The 14,915-nt window shown below is 47.2% G+C and overlaps 1 protein-coding gene across 6 annotated transcripts in view; it reads left to right on the top strand.

Moving 5' to 3' along the window:
• Window positions 1-14,915, top strand: part of rgl1 (ral guanine nucleotide dissociation stimulator-like 1) — a 229,571-nt gene that overhangs the window by 158,796 nt on the left and 55,860 nt on the right. For 5 of the 6 annotated variants that reach the window (XM_055642421.1, XM_055642422.1, XM_055642418.1 and 2 more), the window contains exons 3-4: window positions 7,330-7,538; window positions 12,475-12,552. In XM_055642421.1, coding sequence (XP_055498396.1) covers window positions 7,330-7,538; window positions 12,475-12,552 — 287 coding nt within the window. The remainder of the gene's footprint in view (window positions 1-7,329; window positions 7,539-12,474; window positions 12,553-14,915) is intronic. The other variant, XM_055642423.1, reaches the window with a different exon arrangement.

Here is a 14,915-nt window from a genome sequence, read left to right as displayed (position 1 = left end):
GGGCAGACTTTCTCAGCAGTGACTAGACACGTAAATCAGTGGAATATCGAAGATAGACACAAAATGCTGTGGTAACTCAACGGGACGAGACTGAGAGTCAGCGGAGAGGGTTGATAAGTGGAATAGACCGGGGTGGATGAGAGGAATAGATCGGGTAGAAGCACAGAGTCTATTGCCCAGAGTAGGGGAATCGAGAACCAGAGGACATAAGTTTAAGGTTAAGGGGAAAAGATTTAATTGGATTCTGAAGGGTAACCTTTTCACACAAAGGGTGGTGGGTGTATGGAACAAGCTGCCACAGGAGGTAGTTGAGGCTGGGACTAACACAACGTTTAAAAAACATTTAGACAAGTACATGGATAGGACAGATTTGCAGAGATATGGGCCAAACGTGGGCAGATAGTACTGGTGTAGAAAAGGGGCATCTTGGCCGGTCTAGGCAAGTTGGGCCGAAGGGCCTGCTTCCACATTTGTATCACTCTATGACTATAAGTGAATCGGTGGAAGACCATCACTTTGGTGCGTAATATTCAGGGGCAGGAGAACTGTGGCAACTGTTGCTTTAGACGCCATTGGCCCCAGCTGTCGTTCCGTGGCGTGGTCGACTGCAAACTTGAGCAACACATGGGAGATCTCATCTTCCCAGCACTTGGAACGAAACGCATCTCCTCCTGCTGAGGTCAAGGGAGGGGAGACTGAGGGGGATTGATGGCAGCACGTGAAACTTGATCCAGCTTTCCACAATCCATCTGGCCAAAAATCCTCCCTCTCTCCATTAACCCTTGCTGGGACTTCTTTACAACATCATTGAAAGTGACCTGGACTCATATTTTGTTGAATTTAGAGAGATACAGCGTGGAAACAGGCCCTTCGGCCCACCCGTACACTTGCCCGATCCTACACACGTGACAATTTAGAGAAGCCAATTAATGTACGCATCTGTGGAATGTGGGAACATATCGGAGATAACCCACTCAGGTCACGGGGAGAACATGTAAACTCCGTACAGACAGCGCCCGTAGACAAGATCGAACCCGGGTCTCTGGCGCTGTGAGGTAACGACGCTAACGCTGTGCCACCGTGCCGCCCAATTGGCATGTTTCAGCCGGAATATTGTTCTTTTCCCACTGGTTTTTAAAGATGTTTATTTAGGTTTAACGGTGGCGCAGCAGTAGAGTTGCTGCCTTCAGCACCAGAGTCCCGGGTTCGACCCTGACTGCAGGTGCTGTCTGTACGGAGTTTGTACGTTCTTCCCGTGATTTACGTAATTTTTTTCTGGGTGCTCCAGTTTCCTCCCACACTCCAAAAACGTACAGGTTTGTAGGTTCATTGGTTTTGGTAAGAATTATAAATTGTCTCTAGTGTGTAGGATGGTGCTAATGTGTGGGGAACGCTGGTCGGCACAGACTCGGTGGGCCGAATGGCCAGTTTCCGCACTGTAATCTCCAAACTAAACTAAACCTGGGTTTACTGTTTTTCCAACACACATTAAAATCTTCCCAGGCTGCATTTCTCCACCATTCACTGCATTTTGGGGGTCGGATTTCCTAATGGGAGCAGGGAAATATTGCTTCATGCTCGGATCATTTGTATCGGTTGCACAAGGACGCTATCATTTAACTTGATCCAAAACCGTCTGGAGTTTGCATGATCACCCTGTGACCGCGTGGGTTTTCTCCGGGTGCTCCGGTTTCCTCCCACATCCCAAAGACGTGCGAGTCTGTAGGTTAATTGGCTTCTGTAAATTGCCCCGAGTGTGTGGGTGAGTGGTAGAATCTGGGGCAGAATTGACGACGATATGGAGCGAATATAGTTGGATTAGATTAATGTAGGTTTAGAGGGATAAATGGATAGGAAAGGTTTGAAGGCTAATAGAGCTAAGGGCCAAACGTGGGAAAATAGGACAAGCTAAGATACGGAATCCTAGTCGGTGTGGGTGAATTGGACCAAATGGCCTGTTTCCATGCTGTATAAGTGTCTATAAGTGCCTGATGGTAGCATGGACTTGGTGGGCTGAAGGGCCTGTTTCTATGCTATTTGACTTTATTACTCCATGATTTGTGTACATGTGCCTGATGATAGCATGGGCTTGGTGGGCCGAAGGGCCTGTTTCCATGCTGGATCTCACTGTGAGTCTGCCCCAAATGTAATTTATTTTTACGCGGTCATGGAGCAGAATTTTTCATCAGCGAATTACCACGGTTACAGGCTGTTGGTCCGAGTAGGGTTGTGTACCATGGCAACAGAATTTTGTTTTCAAAAATAAACTTTATTCATAATTTTGAAAATGTTTACCAAACGAAAACTGTGCAAAAACTCTTCACACATTTTTGGTGTCTTGTACATTCAATGGTGTTGACACCCTTGCCCCTCATGTGGCCCCATGGGGTGATAACCCTTCCCTTGTTTGAGACGTGTCCCCATCGGAGTGATGGTGCAGCTCAATAGGCCTTTGGTTAGGCCGCATATGGAATATTGCATGTAGTTCTGGTCGACCCATTGCAGGAAGGATGTGGAGCCTTTGGAGAGTGTGCAGAGGAAGTTAACCAGAATGGTGCCTGGATCAGAGGGCTTCAGGTCTGGAACGTTGGAGGATGAGGGGAGAGGAGTGGGGGCATGGAGCGCATTGTCAGGGCTGGTGGGGGAGGCAGATACAACAGTCGTTTAAGAGGCTTTTATTTTTTCTGGCTAAATAAGTGGAAGTGCAGGGTATAGAGGGATATGGATTAAGTTTTAGCTATTGAATTTTAGAGATACAGAGTGGAAACAGGCCCTTCAGTCCATCTAGTCCACGCCGACCATCGATCAACCGTTCATACTACTATGTTAATCCACTTTTGCATCCACTCCCCACACACTAGGGGCAGTTTACAGAGGGTCAATTAACCTACACGTCCACACGTCTGTGGGATGTGGGAGGAAACCGGAGCACCCGGAAGAAACCCACGCAGTCACACGGACAGCGCCCGGGGTCAGGATCGAACCTGGGTCCCTGGCGCTGTGAGACAGTAGATCATACACAGACTGGGGAGGTCAGTTTAACTGGTGTTCGGCACAGATATTGTGGGCCGAAGGGCCTGTTCCTGCACTGTGCTGTTCCTCGTGACTCTCCCCCTCAATCTCCAGTCAGCAGAACAGCCTGTAAAGTTTGCACGAGATTAGTAGTTTATATATAAAAGAGACCAACGGTTCCTTTCTTTTTCCCCCTCCCCCTCCCCCATTTCCAAAGAGGCTTGAAGCTCCAGCTGGGCCTTTCCTTGCGTGAATGAGAGAGAATTTAATACAGGGAATGTGTGTTGACATCTGAGCCTTTCAAAGTCTTTGATGTCTGCGGCTGTAGTCTCGACAATAACCATTATGTGAAGAGCTCAGCCAAGTGATTCCCTAAGTCAGCAGAAAGCAGAAACCTCGACTGACTCTGGACTTTATACACGGTTTGCTTTTTTCTCTCTTCCCCCCCTCCCCCTCCCCTCTTTGTCAGCTCAGCAAATGTTTCACAATTTCAACTTTGCTTCCAGCCAAGTTAAACTTACTTTCAGGACTAATCAGTTTAAAAAAAAAAAATATATATATACGTTGGGAAATGGGAGGGGAGGTCTGTGATAATCTAACAGAGTTCAGACATGATTGAATCCAGACTGATTTACTTCCTGTAGCGTGCTACAGTTCTGGACAGCACATCTCTCTCCACTTAATCCCCATAGTGCTGCACTTAGAGACACACTGGGCTGAGTTTGATGCTGTTGACGGCCATAATGCTCCCTGGGCCTATATATGTTTTTAGTTTAGAGACGCAGGCCCTTCGGCCTACCGAGTCCGCGCCGACCAGCAATCCCTGCACATTAACACCACTAGGGCTGCCAACTTTCTCACTCCCAAATAAGGGACTAAAAGGACAGATAAGGGACTGGTAAACTGAGTGGTGTTTCCTAAAGTTTACATCAAAGATCTTATAGCAGAGCAAGAAGGCCTACTCCTACGCAAAACACGTTGAACGTTCATGGGCAGATTCATGGGTGATTATAGGACCCATTTTAGCAACCAGCCTCCGCCATCTTGTTCCGCCATCTTGCTTCCGGCCAAAGATCGGATCTTTGCTTCCGGCCTCCGCCTTCGCTCCCGTATCTTCGCATGTCCTTGACTTGGGCGTGGGAGAGGGGGTGCGCGGCCCGGGGCAGTGGGGAGAAGGGGTCCAGGGCATCGGGGAGAGGGGGGGGGGGTGCGGGGCCCGTGGCAGTGGGGAGAGAGGAGGGGAGTAATGCAAGTGGGGTAGTGGTGGCGCAGGAGGGTTGGGTAGGGCCGGGGAAGGGAGAGAGCAAAGATCTTATAGCGGAGCTCCGGTATAAGATCTTTGGGAGAGAGAGGTGGGGTAGGGGCCGGGGTGCAGAGAGCATGGGGAGAGATGGGGGGTTGGGGGCTGGTGGGTTAAGGGACTACAGGATAGGGGGGGGGAGATATTGTAGTGTGGGGGGAGGCGAGGGAGTGCCGGGGGGGGGGGGGGGGGGGGGGGGTGGGTGTGTGTGTGAAGTTGCGGGGAGGTTTACAATGTTTATTATTTAATGTCCCTTGCTTGTCTAGTCTAAAATATAGTTCATCATTGGATATAAAAATCAGAAGAAATATAATTGTGTGTGTTATATGATTATATACATCTATATCGCATTCATGTATGTGTGTTTATAAACATTTTATTCTTTAACAAGAATTGACAGAAGTATGAACTAACAGAATTATGAATCTAACCCTATATCACACACACAAACTGTTCCCCCGCAACGTTGATTACACTGCGAGTCGGGTCGGTTCGGGTAGAGTCTGGTTACTAAAATGGGTGGGGAACTACTACACGTCAGCCCATTGCATTTCGCAGGAGTAGCCTATCTTGCTCCGCTATAGGATCTCTGGTTTACATTGGCATTATCTCCTGTACAGGCTGTGACGTGTCTAATATCCACTTCATACTTTCCCAGGCAGCTCATTTGAGCTTGATGTATTCCATTTGCAGTTTCATCACTGTCTTCATAAAAGACAAGTAACTTACACCGCACTACTTCAGACACCGAGAAATATCTCAAGCACACTGGAAACATTTTTCTATCTCCCTTGTTTGAGGCGTCTGTGGCAACTGAGAAATACGCGGGCTCACCTTCTCAGGTCGGGGACAGATCATCCATAATCCATCACCCGCACAGTCATTGTAATCATCTCAGCTTTCGTTCTTCCCAAGTGCATCTTTTTCACAACATTTGAGTGATGAAACAATGCACCGTTGGGCTTTAGCAAGATTTTGTCATTACCGCAGTAGATTTCACCAAGAATGCACCAATATTGCTTGCACCTTTAGCTAGTTAGGTCTTCATGTGCACTTAGCGTGCCCTCTGGTGATTACAGAGTAGTAGCAGTCAAATACGGGACAAGGGCAGTCCCGTATCGGATGAGTCAAGTCAAGTTTATTTGTCACATACTCATACAAGATGTGCAGTGAAATGAAAGTGGCAATGCCTGCAGATTGTGCAAAAACTACAGAACAGAATAGAACATAATCAGTATTTACGTTAGAAAATAACTTTTTTACAAACGACACAACACAACAGTAAATTAGTCCCTGGTGAGATCAGAGTTTACAGTCCTGATGGCCTGTGGGAAGAAACTCCGTCTCATCCTCTCTGTTTTCTCAGCATGACAGCGGAGGCACTTGCCTGACCGTAGCAGCTGGAACAGTCCGTTACTGGGGTGGTAGGGGTCCCCCATAATGTTGCTGGCTCTAGATCTGCACCACCTGGTGTACAGGTCCTGCAGGGGGGCGAGTGTAGTTCCCATAGTGCGTTTAGCCAAACGCACTACTCTCTGCAGAGCCTTCCTGTCCTGGGCAGAGCTGTTCTCAAACCAGTTTGTGATGTTGCCGGACAAGATGCTTTCTACAGCCCCAGAGTAGAAGCATTGAAGGATCCTCAAAGAGACTCTGAATTTCCTCAGCTGCCTGAGGTGGTAAAGGCGCCGCCTTGCGTTACCAGTGCAACAAACCAAGTTAGCCCAATATACAGGAGATCCCGGCTAATACGGGGCAGTTGGCAACCCTAAACACCACCCTCCACACACTCGGGACAATTTGTTTTACATTTTACATCAAGCCAATTAACCGACAAACCTGCATGTCTTTGGAGTGTGGGAGGAAACCGGAGCACCCTGAGAAAACCCACGTGGGTCATGGAGAGAACGTACAAGCTCCGTACAGACAGCGCCCGTGGACAGGATCGAACCTGGGTCTCTGGCGCTGCGAGGCAGCAACTCTACTGCTGCACCAGTACCCTCTTTACTGGGACATAGTCCTAGTATGTAGGATGATGCTAGTGTACGGGGGATGTACGTGCTGGTGTGGACTCGGTGGGCTGAAGGGCCTGTTCCACGATGTATCCTAAACTAAACTAAACGGAGATCCATGCTTTATCCACCAGCGATATCTGTCCTTGGTCAGCGTGGGCAATGCTGTATAACTGTGACTCCTTTGCTTATGGTGAGAAATAGCTAAAGCATGAGGGCCTTGTGAAATAAATCTCACTTTTATGTTCCTGCTCTGGTTTGCTGATGCTGGGGGAACTAGATGGGAAAATGTGGTGGGTACAAGACATGGGTGAAATATTCCAGGTACATGGCTGGTGGGACACCGTCATCTATCCCATTCCCACGGCACCTGGACTGAAACCCAACCAGGCTTATCGCCCAATTAATTGTTGGGCAAATAAAACTAGCCTGAATTAGCAAGGAGACTGAAAGGATGATGTTTGAACCATGTTTCAGTTATAGATGCAGCATGGAGACAGGCTGTTCAGCCTAAAGAGTCCATGCTGACCATCGATCACCTATTCTCACTAGTTCTGTGTTATCCCACTTTCTCATCCACTCCCGACACACTGGGGCCAATTAACCTACAAACCCACACGTCTCAGGGATGTGGGTGGAAATAGGAGCATCCGGTCTCCACACAGATGCAGGTCAGGATCGAACTATTGAGGCTCTAGCACTGTAATGTTCCATTGTGCACAGCCATGATCACCTCTGGTCGAAGGGGCGAATGGCCTGCTCCTGCACCTATTGTCTATTGTTCCATTTGCAAACTCCCTCGTGGAAGGTTTGTGCAAACTCCACACGGACAGCAGCCGAGGTCAGAATCGAACCCGGGGTCTCTGGCACTGCGAGGCAGCAGCTCCAACGGCTGCGCCACTGTGCTGCCCCAAGTTGCCAGTGTGTCCACACCTATGCGAGTTGCTGCATTTGTGCCTGCTCCTGTATTGTGCAGACCTCCTCATGTGTGTCTTTGTGTGCCCGCAGGTGGAAGGAGACCAATTACCGCCAGGTCACACCTTCAGCCATTATAAAACATACAAAATTCGCACTATTAAAGCTGGAACCCTGGAAAAACTGGTAGAAAATCTCCTAAATGATTTTGGAGACAACGACTTCACTTATATCAGCATATTTCTGTCAACATACCGAGCGTTTGCTACAACAGAGCAGGTACTGGAGCTGCTGCTAGACAGGTGAGATAAATAAATCTTAACACTATAACTTGATTTTGACCATGGTTTATTATTGTCGTGTGTATGGAGCTACAGTGAAAAGCTTTGTTTTGCTCGCTATCCTAACCCCTGCCTTCAGGCATGAGGGACAGAAGTGTGAAAACGCACACCTCCAACGTTCCATCCTACACACTAGGGACAATTTACAGAAGCCAATTAACCTATAAATCTGCACGTCTTTGGACTGTGGGAGGAAACCGGAGCACTCGGAGAAAACCCATGAGGTCTCAGGGAGAACGTGCAAACTCCGTACAGACAGCGTAGTCAGGATCGAACCCAGGTCTCTGGCGCTGTAAGGCAGCTTAATTTAGTTTAGAGATACAGCGCGGAAACAGGCCCTTTCGGCCCACTGGGTCAGCGTCGACCAGCGACCCTCGCACATTAACACTATCCCATACCCTAGGGACAATTTTTACATTTACCAAGCCAATTAACCTACATACCTGTATGTCTTTGGAGTGTGGGAGGAAACCGAAGATCTCGGAGAAAACCCACGCAGGTGACGGGGAGAACGTACAAACTCCGTACAGACAGCACCCGTAGTCGGGGTTGAACCTGGGTCGCTGGTGTTATAAGGTAGCAACTCTATCACTGCGCCACCGTGCCGCCCTAGTTGAGATAGTTGAGGCAGGAACTATCCCAATGTTTAAGAAGCGGTTAGACGGGTACATGGATAGGACAAGTTTAGAGGGATATGGGCCAAATGCAGGCAGGTGGCACGTGTATATGGGGCATGTTGGTCGGTGTGGGCAAGTTGGGCTGAAGTACCCGTTTCCACACTGTGTGACTATGACAATTAAACACTCTTGCCCCTTGATCGGTGGAAAGAGAAACCAAATTAATGTTACAAATTCAAGACATTTCTCTTCCCTTCAATTAGTTTCAGATTTGCTGAATGAGCAGCTTCAGTTTTTCTTTCGAATTGAAAAATCTGTTATTTAATTTTCTTTTTTGCTGAAACATCTTAGTCAGCAACTTTCATTATATTTCATGAATTCTGCAGTTACTTGTCTGAAGAAGAATCCCGACCTGAAACACCACATCTTCACATGATAGGAGCAGAATTTGGCCATTTGGCCCACCAAGTCTGCCATTCAATCATGGCTGATCTAACTCCCCCTCCTAACCCCCATTCTCCTGCCTTCTCCCCATAACTCCTGACACCCATACTATTCAAGAATCTATCTCTGTCTTAAAAAATATTAATTGACTTGGCCTGCACAGCCTTCAATGGCAATGAATTCCACTGATTCGCCACCCTCTGGCTAAAGAAATTCCACCTCATGGGCTTGAGACGGATAGATCGGCCACGATTGAATGGCAGAGCAGACTCGATGGGCCGAATGGCCTAATTCTGCTCCTGAGTTGATAGTGTTGCCCATTTAATGCCCTTTTCTATTCTTGTGCCATCACCCATGGATTTTTTTTACATTGAAGGCACTTAGCACAAGAGACCACTCCACCTACTGGCCCCCTGAAGAATCGTGGAACTCAAACAATTAATTGAATTAATTGAATCAAACAAGTAATTAAATCTGCCAGGATCTTGTTGGAAGCTGAGGCAAAAACATCACTTAAATGCAGCCCAGCCGAGTATTTTATTGTGTAGGAACGAACTGCAGATGCCGGTTTAAACTGAAGATAAACACAAAATGCTGGAGTAACTCAGCGGGCTAGGCATCGCCTCTGGAGAAAAAGGATGGATGACGTTTCGGGTCAGGACCCTTCTTCAGATTGCTGAGTTACCCCAGCACTTTGTGTTTATCTTCGGTATATACCAACATCTGCAGTTCCATCCTACACAAGTTTGTAGTTTATTTGGCTGCAGAAAAGTTGTAACATTATCCCTAGTGTGTAGTTTACGGTGTGAGCGCGGTCGGAGTGGGCTCAGTGGCCCAAAGGACCTATTACTGCGCTGTATCTCTGAAGTGAAGACTTAAAGTGCCTGTCCCACTTATTCGATTTTTTTCGGCGGCATTTAAAAATGTTGAAACTCCAGCGGCGACCCTCTGGCTAAAGTACAACTCTTTGGGCGACAACTCACGACCATACAGGTGTCACCCCGTGACATGTAAACTGAGCAAAAATGAGGACATGTCGCGGGGTGACGCCTGTATGGTTGTGAGTAGCCGCCCAAAGGGTCGTACCTTTTTCTGGTCACCGCTGGATGTTCAACATTTTTTACATTTTTGGCGACCTGCTGCGACTATGACGGGTCCCGGCAAGTCGCCGAACAAATTGTGGGACAGGACCTTTAGAGTGAATGTTTGTAAACTGAGCAAAAATGAGGACTTTTTTTGCTTTGTGCAAAATCTGTCAACCAGATGGAGATTAAAAAAAAAATTGTATTGAATTAAAAATGCATAAATGTCTTCAATTGCTGATCAAATTTGAAAAATGTTTTAATTCGCTTTTGCAAGAGTTATTGATGGCAACTTGCATATTTCGTTTGTGAGACATCGTTGTCTACTTTCCAGTCTTCCTTCACATTCTTTACATTTCTGTGCTGCAAATGATGGCGAGTTGTTTGCAGGCTTATGTGCTTCTAGGAACAGCTAAATGGAGATACTGTTCAGAACCTAATCCTGAAGCATGTGCATTTGTATCATGTGACCAGCAATCTCGTTTTGAGGCTCAGACAGATTGTATTGAAAGAAGAATGGTTGACCTGGATTGTCCTCGATTGATAGGACTACAGAGGGGAGATTTTGGTCGAAGCTCTGAAGCAGAGAACGACACAAAGTGCTGGAATAACTCAGCGGGTCAGGCAGGCAGCATCTCTGGAGAAAATGGATGGGTCACGCTTTGGATGGGGACCCTGTATGAAGAGTCTCGACCCGAAGCATCACCGTTCCTTCTCTCCAGAGATGCTATCTGACCCGTAGAGTTACTCCAGCACTTTGTGTCTATCATTGTTTGACTATAGGCCTTAGGAACCGAATTAGGCCGTCCGATCCTCGGGTCAGCTCTGCCATTCATTCTATCATGGCCGATCTATTTTAGTCGGGTCCAGCATCAACTGTAGAAAGAGCTGAACAAAGTTCTGGAGGCACAAGGAACTGTAGAAGCTAGTTTCCGAACAAGACACAAGGTGCTGGAGTAACTCAGCGGGACAGGCAGCATCTCTGGAGAACTTGAATAGGTGATGTTTTCACAGAGTGCTGGAGTAACTCAGCGGGTCAATAGACAATAGGTGCAGGAGTAGGCCATTCAGCCCTTCGAGCCATTCAATGTGATCATGGCTGATCATCCCCAATCACTACCCCGTTCCTGCCTTCTCCCCATATCCCCTGACTCCGCTATCTTTAAGAGCCTATCAAGCTCTCTCTTGAAAGTATCTAGAGAACCAGCCTCCACCGCCCTCTGAGGCAGAAAATTCCACACTCACCACTCTCTGTGTGAAAATGTGTTTCCTCATCTCTGTTCTAAATGGCTTACCCCTTATTATTAAACTATGGCCCCTGGTTCTGGACTCCCCCAACATCAGGAACATGTTTCCTGCCTCTAGCCTGTCCAAACCCTTAATAATCTTACATGTTTCAACAACATCCCCTCCCATCCTTCTAAACTCCAGAGTGTACAAGCCCAGCCATTCCATTATCTCAGCAAATGACAGACCCACCATCCCGGGAATTAATCTTGTGAACCTACGCTGCACTCCATCAATAGCAAGAATGTCCTTCATCAAATTATGGGACCAAAACGGCACACAATACTCCAGGTGTGGTCTCACTAGGGCTCTGTACAACTGCAGAAGGATCTCTTTCCCCCTATACTCAACTCCTCTTGTCATGAAGGCCAACATGCCATTCGCTTTCTTCACTGCCTGCTGTACCTGCATGCTTACTTTCTTTGACTGATGAACAAGGACTCCCAGATCCCGTTGTACTTCCCCTTTGCCAACTTGACACCATTTAGATAATAATCTGCCTTCCTCTTTTTGCTACCAAAGCAGATAACCTCACATTTATCCACATTAAACTGCTTCTGCCTTGCATCTGCCCACTCACCCAACCTGTCAAAGTCACCCTGCATTCTCATAGCATCCTCCTCACAGTTCACACTGCCACCCAGCTCTGTCAGGCAACATCTGTGGAGAACATGAATAGGAGACGTTTCACAGAGTGCTAGAGTAACTCACTGGGTCAGGCAGCATCTGTGGAGAACATGGATAGGTGACATTTCACAGAGTGCTGGAGTAACTCAGCGGGTCAGGCAGCATCTCTAGAGAACATGGATAGGTGACGTTTCACAGAGTGCTGGAGTAACTCAGCGGGTCAGGCAACATCTGTGGAGAACATGGATAGGTGACATTTCACAGAGTGCTGGAGTAACTCAGCGAGTCAGGCAGCATCTGTGGAGAACATGGATAGGTGACGTTTCACAGAGTGGTGGAGTAACTCAGCGGGTCAGGCAGCATCTCTGGAGAACATGGATAGGTGACGTTTCACATTGTGCTGCAGTAACTCAGCGGGTCAGGCAGCATCTCTGGAGAACATGATAGGTGACGTTTCAAGTTGGGTGCTAGTAAAGAAACACTAACGAGACATCGCAGATTGACTTGAGGCTGGAAATATTGAATACATACAAGCGTTTGCAGTTCAAATGAGACTTGAAATATTGAATCCCAAATCTTTGTAATTGTTAACAGTTTGATCCACTGGGTGTAGTAGCCATTTAGCTTAACTTAGTATGTTATAAACTATAACCAGTTATAGTTAAATTTTATCTGCCTGTAATTATGTGGGTGGGAACTATTGCGTAGTTGGAGGCGTGTTTGTGGCTGGGATTTTCATGCAGAGGTGCTAGTAGTTGTTATTGGTTCTTCCAATGCACTGCGGAAGCAAGTGCTTGTTTAAAATGCTCTTTAATTTGTCTTTTTTATGACCAAATGCAGGTACGGAAATTTTGAATGTCAAAGCGGTGGGGAAGATGCAGATCAAAGTACATCGGTAATGAGAGCGGTGATTTGGAAGTAAGTCGATGGGTTAATTGAAGTATTTTTCATTTAAAATCGAGCAGTATGAAAGGAAATTGGCATTGGTTTATTCTTGTCACGTGCACCAAGGTGCAGTGGAAAGCTTTGTTTTGCCTGCTGTCAAATAAAACATCTAGTACATGAGTACAAATAAGCCTTGCTACACGAAATGCAAGTGGGCCGAGCATCGTAAATGTGTCTGGAATTTAACTTTCGTCACCCATGTCTGGGAACTACTTGGAATTTTGCACAGATTTAGATAAAATATAATTGAGAAGGAAGTCATAACTCGTCAGTGTCAAAAGTTAGACCTTAATTAATTAAGCTAATTAGAAAATGTAAGTGCCATCTAGTGTTCAATGCTCATATTACTCCATGGGAGCCTAATTCTGTGCATAATTCTATTTAATGACTGTAATTATATATAATTATCTTCTATATAATATTAAAACTGTGTGGCTGCCGACTGGCTGTGTGTGTTTCTGCCTGACTTGTGGCTGCCAGCCGTTGATTCGTTGCCACGACAACACCCGACCCACAAACGCCCTGATTCCACTTCGGTAGAGATTTCACTTTTCATTCCAAGTATCCACTCCTCATTAAATTTTGTCGTGTTTATGTACACATTTTTAATCAAATCCTTCTCCCCCCGACTCATTTTGTCGCCTCCTGCTGGCCAGCGACCATAACGGCTGCTGGCGCCCGCATCGCGCCTCAAAGACGCCATTTAAAAACAGCCGCACTGCTGATTCCTGAGCCGCTTGAGTTGGACGACCACGTCTCCTGTGGGGGCTACGGGTAGGGAAAGGCTGCGTTGGGGGAGCAGACCCAACGGGTCTGCACTTGGTCTAGTATTATATAAAAATAATATAATGAATGTAATTGTGAGTGTGTATTTTGAATGAGACTGCCAGCGAGGTCCGGCTCCTGAACCAGCCTAATTAATGGGTCAGGGCAGTTCCTCTGGGTTCCCCTGTTTACTGAACCCCACTGACTGCCAGTGTGCAGAGTGGGGGTCACAGTCATAGTGGGACTGGGGCAGTGTCAGGCTGGGGAAAGGCTAAGGCATCTTCTACTGAGAGGAAAATGCCTAACCCTAACTCACCCCCCTTCCAGAACTGCCCACGTTTGGAGCTGGAGCCGCTTTGGGACCGGCTGCGGGCTCCGTACATGTGGCCGCTCAGTGTATCCACCTCGGCCAGCATGCCCTTCTGGATCATCGTGGTGATGATGGTGGGGAGCAGCACTGCCCTGCACGCCGCCTGGGCAGCCTTCAGCACCCCTCTAGCGCCGGCTCCATCAGTCCGCCCGCTTGCTCGCTGCAAGACCGGCAGCCCGACAGCACGACCGACCACTCGCAGAATCCACCGGCAGCCCGACCGATCCTTCACAGCACTCACCGGCCCACCGACAGCCCAACCAAGCTTTCAAGGCATCCACCAGCCCACCGACAGCCCGACCGACCCTTCACGGCATCCACCGGCCCAGCGGCAGCCTGACCGACTGACTTCTGACTGACTGACAGAACGACTGACTGATCCTAATCCTAACCCTAGCTCTACATTTGTTATTTATCATTTTAATTTAACAGTTCACATCATTCAAAACAAAATTATCAGCAAGGTTAGCATTACCTTTATTCCTTCTAAACCTTGCTATTGTTTTGATGTAATGAGGAGGCAGCCATGATCCCAGAGTGCTCGCTGCCTCGCTAACATGAAACAAAGTGCGTGATTGGTCCATTGGAATCCGACGCAATGTAAAATGTGCATTAATTGGACAATTACTGCTTGGGAAATTTGAGGTTTTTATCATATTTTTAAAATATGTGCAGGATTTGTTCTTGATGAGTTTCAGGTATGATTTCTATAATATTTTTACATAATATGTTAAAAATTCAGGTAGTTACGGGATTTGGGTCACGAACTTAAACAAAAAAGCACCTCGGCCCACAGCCTAAAGGGGGAAAGTACCAGAGTGCAGAATAGAGTTTGCAGCATTCAAGCGTTACAGTTATAGAGAAAAAGTACATCATTTACCATGAAGTAGGTTGGAAGATCAGGACTTGGGGGAATATAGTTGGTACTAAATCCTGATGGTTTACAGTTCAGCTTTAGTTTTAGTGATACAGTGTGGAAACAAGCTCTTCGGCCCTCCGGTCCATACCGACCAGCAATCACCCATACACTAGTTCTATCCTACACACCAAGGACAATTTACAGAAGCCAATTAACCAATAAACCCGCACGTCTCTCTCGGACTCTCTCTAACTTCTACAGGTGCACAGTAGAGAGCATGCTGACCGGTTGCATCGTGGCTGGGTTCGGCAATTTGAGTGCCCTGGAGAGGAAGAGACTACA

Source organism: Leucoraja erinacea, chromosome 10 (assembly GCF_028641065.1).
Source record: "Leucoraja erinacea ecotype New England chromosome 10, Leri_hhj_1, whole genome shotgun sequence".
NCBI lineage: Eukaryota > Metazoa > Chordata > Chondrichthyes > Rajiformes > Rajidae > Leucoraja > Leucoraja erinaceus.
This window is presented reverse-complemented; position numbering and strand designations above follow the sequence as displayed.